The 6211-nt window shown below is 52.1% G+C and overlaps 1 protein-coding gene across 16 annotated transcripts in view; it reads left to right on the top strand.

The window, feature by feature from the left end:
• Nucleotides 1–4584, top strand: part of MYT1L (myelin transcription factor 1 like) — a 428591-nt gene extending 424007 nt beyond the window's left edge. For 13 of the 16 annotated variants that reach the window (XM_078445064.2, XM_078445058.2, XM_078445060.2 and 10 more), the window contains 2 exons: nucleotides 1307–1450; nucleotides 1747–4584. In XM_078445064.2, the coding sequence (XP_078301190.1) occupies nucleotides 1307–1450; nucleotides 1747–1887 (285 nt within the window). In that variant the 3' untranslated portion in view covers nucleotides 1888–4584. The remainder of the gene's footprint in view (nucleotides 1–1306; nucleotides 1451–1746) is intronic. The other 3 variants (XM_078445070.2, XM_078445071.2, XM_078445072.2) reach the window with 1 other exon arrangement.
• Nucleotides 4585–6211: the final 1627 nt, after the last annotated feature.

Genomic DNA, 6211 nt, shown 5'->3' with positions numbered 1-6211 from the left:
GGGGGCGGGGCTGAACAGGAAGTTGGGGCTGGGGCAGGAGGGCGGGGCTGGGGCAGCTAGGCGGGGCTGGGGCAGGAGGGCGGGGCTGGGGCAGGAGGGCGGGGCTGGACAGGAAGTTGGGCTGGGACAGGGGGCGGGGCTGGGGCAGGTGGGCGGGGCTGGCCCTGCTTTTGCTCAGCAGCCTGCCCTGCGGCCAACTCCACGTGTTTCCGGGGCGGGTCACTTTAGTTTGGGCCCAAGCTGATGAGCGGTGCAGGAGTAACCGAGGTCTTGTGGGAACACGGTGCGCATCCCTGCAGGAGATCCTCGTGGGTGGGTGTTTTCCAGAGCCCTCCCGTGTACCCCCGCGCCGCTGCGGCCCGCGGCCCCCCTTAGGCCCCGGGTCTTGGCTCTCCGAGGAAGCAGCAGGCAGGCTAACGGGAGCAGGGAAGGGCTCCGTGAGGAACGGGGGGGGGGGGGGGGGGGGCAGAGTTTGAGGGGCGGTGCAAGTAACTCAGGGGCGAAGGCGGCTTCCCCGTGAAGAACCGGGTTCAGGTGCCCGTTTTCCTGGGCCCTAACTGTGCCCTGGGTCGCCCGCGCGCCCTGCCTGCCTCGCCCGGGCTGCGTGCACGCCCAGCAGCCCAGGCTGGTGGGGGCGGCTCGGGCTGGGTCAGTGAGCGCTGGCTGTGGACTGGAGGCGGGGCCGGGGGGCGCTAAGGCCCCTGAGCCTCTCATTTAAGAGAAGCCCGGTAGGCCTCAGGTAGTCCAGGAAGGCGGTCATGTCTCCACCTGCAGATGCGGAGAACGCCTACTGCGTACCACCCGGGGGGAGGGGGCAGCGATCGCCCGTGGAGGTGGACGAGGGCCCACTGCCACCTGTGGACCAGACAGCCGCCTGCCTCACGAGTAACTTTACAGTTTAGGACTTAACCGGGGGCAGAATTAGATTCAGGCTGAACAGGACGAGCTGGCCCCAGCGTTGTTGGGGTCAGAGTAGTCGCTGGAGACGACCTCGACCTCGTGGGAGAGGTCCTCGGTGATAGTCCTGCCTGAGGACAGAGCTGTGAAAACGTAGAATAAAAGCCGGCCCAGCCCATCGGCCCCTCCCCGGAAAGACAAGCAGCGGTAGCCGAGTTAGCAAATTTTCGAGGGTAATGCATCAAAAGCGTAAGAACGGGACCCTTAAAACGACCGCTTCTTACCGTCGAAGCCTTTCTGGGGGAAGCAGGCCTCTGGGTGGCGGGCTGCCGAGGCCTGCCGCTGTAGGGGCACACGCACCCCACGGCCCGCCCTCCTGTTACATGGCACACAAATTTGTGCCTTCTAGATCACCACGATGGAGAGCAGCCTGAAGACCATTGAAGAGGAGAACAAAGTAATCGAGCAGCAGAATGAGTCTCTCCTGCACGAGCTGGCCAACCTGAGCCAGTCCCTGATCCACAGCCTAGCCAACATCCAGCTGCCGCACATGGTAAGTGACTGAGGGCGGGCGTACAGGCAGTCGCTGTCTGCTTCTGTGCCTAAGCTCATGGTTCTCCACACTTTGGATGTCTGCGCTCACCGCCCCCAAAACCGTAGCGCTAGCGGCTAGAAGCACCGGTGGGGCAGATCCTGCGCTCCCCGTAAGATTAAGTACTTACGCTCTGAGTAGGCCTTTTACGTAGCGTAAAGACGGCGGCACTATGCTATGATACTATTTTATGCTGATGTGAATATCCTATTAAGAAAGTAAAAGTTGTGTATGAACTACTATTTAATATCTCGTAGGATCCAATCAATGAACAAAATTTTGATGCATACGTGACTACTTTGACGGACATGTATACAAATCAAGATCGTTATCAGAGCCCAGAAAATAAAGCCCTACTGGAAAATATAAAGCAAGCTGTAAGAGGAATTCAGGTCTGAGCAGCTGCTGTAGGTGACGGGATGTTGTTTAAAAGGAGACCTGTTGTTCTTTGCTGCTGTGATTCACCAGAAAGTGTTCTATATTTATTTCTGTTTGAAACAGTGTGACGCTTACAAGACTTCATAATGATTTTATGTCTTGCTTTAAAGATAGTACCTGCAGAATAGTTTTCAATACATTCACATTTTGTACGTTTTCATATAAGCTGACATAGTGTGATATGCCATGTAATGTTTATAGCTGCTAATGTATGCACATTTGGGGGTATATATATTTCTGAAGAGGTAAGCGGATCAAAATAAATAGAGTGTAAATTCTTTTTAATGCTTTAGTGATTAAATGTTTTAGTATTTTGAACTGAAATGGACAAAAAAAAAAACAAAAAACAAACAAAAAAAAAAAAAAAACCCAGCTTTGAATGATCATGTGGTGACCCCGCAGCCACTTTTTAGACATTATCATTTTGCCTCATGTTGGAGGATTTTATGGAATTTAAGAAATAACATTTTGTGTGCATATTGTTTCATAGCAAGAATTGGTTGCAAAAAAATGCTTTATTTTTGAACAATGCTTGGAAATATTATGTGATTTTTTTGTTTGTTTGTTTTAGGAGGATGGTGTATGGTGGGGGCAATAAATGAGGTTTTTTGCATTCCAAGGACATGGCATATGGATTAACTGTAAGAAATGAGATAAGTAATTTATTGTAAGACAACATCAAGCCATGGAAACTTGGCAGAAGATTCAAAGCAGCTTAAACAGCACTTTTAAATTAACTCCTGAGCATTACATGGTGTGCCTCTGGGAACTGCAGTTAAGACAGGGGCTTATGAGAGGTGGACCGCGCGAAGATTTCCCTTTCCAGTGTCGGTAGACTTTGGAGCAACCTCCCCTTATCTCCCCGAGAGCTGTGTGCCCCTCTGAAGCGTCTGTCCTTGCAATGGCGTCTGTCTCACAGAACCTGTGTGCTCTAATTTAAGTTCAGAGATAATTTCAGAGTATTTATTTCCCCTCTTTCCACCTTTAGAAATTATTACTGTCGTTGTTGCTGTTACTATGACTTCACATTCGGGGAATAAGGCAAATGAGGCGGGAGTCCTACCGCGGGGCGCTTTCTGCTGGGCGGCGGAGCGCAGCTCAGCGGGGACGCCCGACGCTGAGTGCCCGCACACGGGCCTTTCTGTTCCACCTTCCCTTGGAGACCCGGCGACCACAGGGCCTTTGCAGAGCCTTGCTCTTTGATTTGTCACGACCTATTCTAAGAACGAATGCAATCAGATTTTAAGAGTAATTACCTATACTTCAGCACTTTTTTGCTTTACACTAGATCATCCTAGACTTGCTTATACTTGGAGATTTGATTGTTTTCTTCCAATGACTGCACTATATGTATGCATAAGACCACTTTTCATTGCTGCGCCCTCCCCTTCCGAGTAGTCCCTAGGACGGCGTGTTGTGTCTTCTGGTGTTGACTTGAGTTACATGTAACGGCATCTCTTCCCTCCATGTCTTGATGTTATGCAGGAAGTACAGAAGTACTTTAAAATTTTGTTATGAAAAAAAAAAAAAAAAGATGGGTTTTGTAAAAATAAAAAAAAATATTTTTAGCAGAACAGGACTTACAGGGTCATTGTCCCCACAACGTGCCAGTCGACTATTTGCACTTACCTTGTCCTATATATCCGTACGGAGGTGTGCAATTCCCGGGGTCAGCAGCCTCGCGAGGCCGGCCCTGGAAAGATGACAGGAGCCCTCACGGCTGACCCGACGATGTTGCTAAGGGAGATTACAGGGATCTCACAGCAAATACTGATACAATACTCAACCTCGGTATATATATGTGTATAAATATATGTACACCCCCAGCGGCACTTTATACTGTCCACTGTACAAACGCTCACAGTTTTCCGCGAGGACGTTAATAACGAGCTGGGAAAGATGACGGACCTCCCGGGGCCCTGCAGCGCCCGCCCTGGAGAGCGCCCTCTTTCTGTTGTGCGATTAGTTGCAGCTGCCGTGCTCAGAATTGCCTTTTCGAGAGCTGAAGCGAGGTGCTTCTCGGTCACCCGATGCCGTGTACGCCGTCGGGGCCCTGGGCTCCCGGGGGGGGGCCCTGCCGTTCGTGTGGGCGAATGCGTTTCCCTGCCGCGATGTGTCCGCAGCTTCTTTGCCAATATAGTAATGCTTTTAGTAGAGTAATAGCTAGTATCAGTTCCGGATTCTTCTCGTTATCACCTATGTACAATGGAAAGGGGTTTTAAGCACAAATCTGCTGCTCATCTAACGTTGGTACATAATATCCAATCAAGAGTTATCTGTGACTATTATATAGGGATCACAAAGTGTCACATATTAGAATGCTGACCTTTCATACAGAATTATTGTGAGTCATCAGAGTTTATTTATTATAACTTATTGTTCGTATTCATTTCTGAGTTAATTTAAGTAACCATTTATGAAGACAGAATTTTGTATAAATATTTATTGTGCTCTCTGTGGAACTGAAGTTTGATTTATTTTTGTACTACACGGCATGGGTTTGTTGACACTTTCATTTTGCTATAAATGTGTGGAATCACAAGTTGCAGTGATACTTCATTTTTAAATTGTGAACTTTGTACAAATTTTGTCATGCTGGATGTTAACACATCTTACTCTAAATAAAAACGGTGTTGCCACATTTGTAGCACGATGGATCTCTACCCAGGGTCCGCGTCTTCACTTGAGTCTGGAAACGGCGTCTGGGCCCACGAGGAGCGAGTGGCCCCAGAGCCGGTGGCTTCAGGGTCGGCCTCTCTAGGGGGGCGCCTCCCTCCGCGACGGCTCCCCGTAGATGGTTTCTCGAAGCCGTCCGCGCAGCTGAGGAGGCTCCCTGCCCCTTGCTGCCGCGCGAGGCCGCTCGGCCACGTTTGCCTCCGCTCGTGTCCTCGCTCTTGTGAGGACACGTCATGTCTGCACCTGCACGCAGGTGTCCCCCGGGACAGGCTCGTTGTCCCGCACAACCACAGCGCGATTACCACACGCGATACGACGTCCTCCTCGCACCGTTTCCACACGCTCCGGCCGAGCCGACAGCCTCCTTTACGGTTCCCCCTTATCCCACGCCCTGAGGGACACAGCCGGCTCTGGGGCCTGACGGCCGTGTTCCTGCGCAGTCCTGGGCCGCCCTCTGCCTCCCGGGAGGCAGGGCAGGGCAGTGCGTCCAGGGCAGTGGGTTTGCAGACCCTGCCGAGGTTGGCTTAGCCTCACAGCCGCGGCCCAGCGGCTCAGGTGCTCTGAGCGATGCCCTGTGCGCCCCTGCAGCTCCCTTCCCGGGGCACTGTGTCACCCCCCATGATCGGCCCTGCTGCTCAGTCACCCACTCTTAACTTCAAGCTACTGGCAGGGACCACCCATAAGACAAGTTGCCCTTCAGACATGACATGTCGCTGCATCACCCCCTTTCCTTCACTTATGCTGGTAAAAGTCACCCTTTAAAATTCCAGAAACGCCCTCCTATATAGACACAATCCCCCAAAATACAACGTTTGAGGAAGAGGCCGGGTGATCTTTGTTAAATCCAAACTGTATCCCGGGGAGGGGGTGGGGGGTCCTCCACGTCCTCAAGCATCAGGGCCACCTGAGCACCCGCCCGGCCGGCTGGCGCTGTCTGAGATCTCACGGGTAACATCTGGGCCAGCTTCGTGGAGTGACCAGGACAGGAGGGATGGTCTCCCTCAGACAGCAGGTGCAGCTCGGTCAAAGGCCCTGCCCAAGGACCAAACGAGGTTGACGCAGGAGGTGGCATGTCCGTGAGCCGCTGTCGTGCCTTAAGTCTGGCACCTTGTCACCAGAAAGCCACTCCCCCTGAGGAGCAACGAGGCTGGGACTGTTGTCAACACTTTGGGAAGCACTTTAGCAGTCATGTCAAAGACCTTATGAGATTCACATTTTTGGCCCAATAATTCCAGAGGTCTATCCTAAAATACCAAAACAATTGCAATTATACATACACCGAGGCAAATGAAAATAACTTATAAGTCCTATTTTGGAGGAACGATTGAACAATTCATGGTAAGTGCACTTTTTAGGATGCTACGGAGCCGTTAAACATTGGTGACAAAGGCTCACGAGTGAGACGCTTGTGATGCTACGAGTGAATAGCGCAGGGAACAGAAGTGTAACCACCTGGGTGGCAGTGAGGCTGGGGTCCGTCGAGGTGACCTGGTGAGCCGCACCCCTGCATGGGCAGCGGGGGGCCGGCCTCATGGAGAGGGAGGAGGGGGACACTGGAGGCAGAGGGAGAGGTTGGGGGAATGACGGGAAAGCCTGGGGGCCTGGAGG

The sequence above is a fragment of the Panthera onca genome, chromosome A3 (assembly GCF_046562875.1).
Source record: "Panthera onca isolate mPanOnc1 chromosome A3, mPanOnc1 haplotype 2, whole genome shotgun sequence".
In the NCBI taxonomy this organism is placed as follows: Eukaryota; Metazoa; Chordata; class Mammalia; order Carnivora; family Felidae; genus Panthera; species Panthera onca.
Note: the sequence above shows the minus strand (reverse complement) of the source record. Positions and strands in the feature narration are given on the sequence as shown.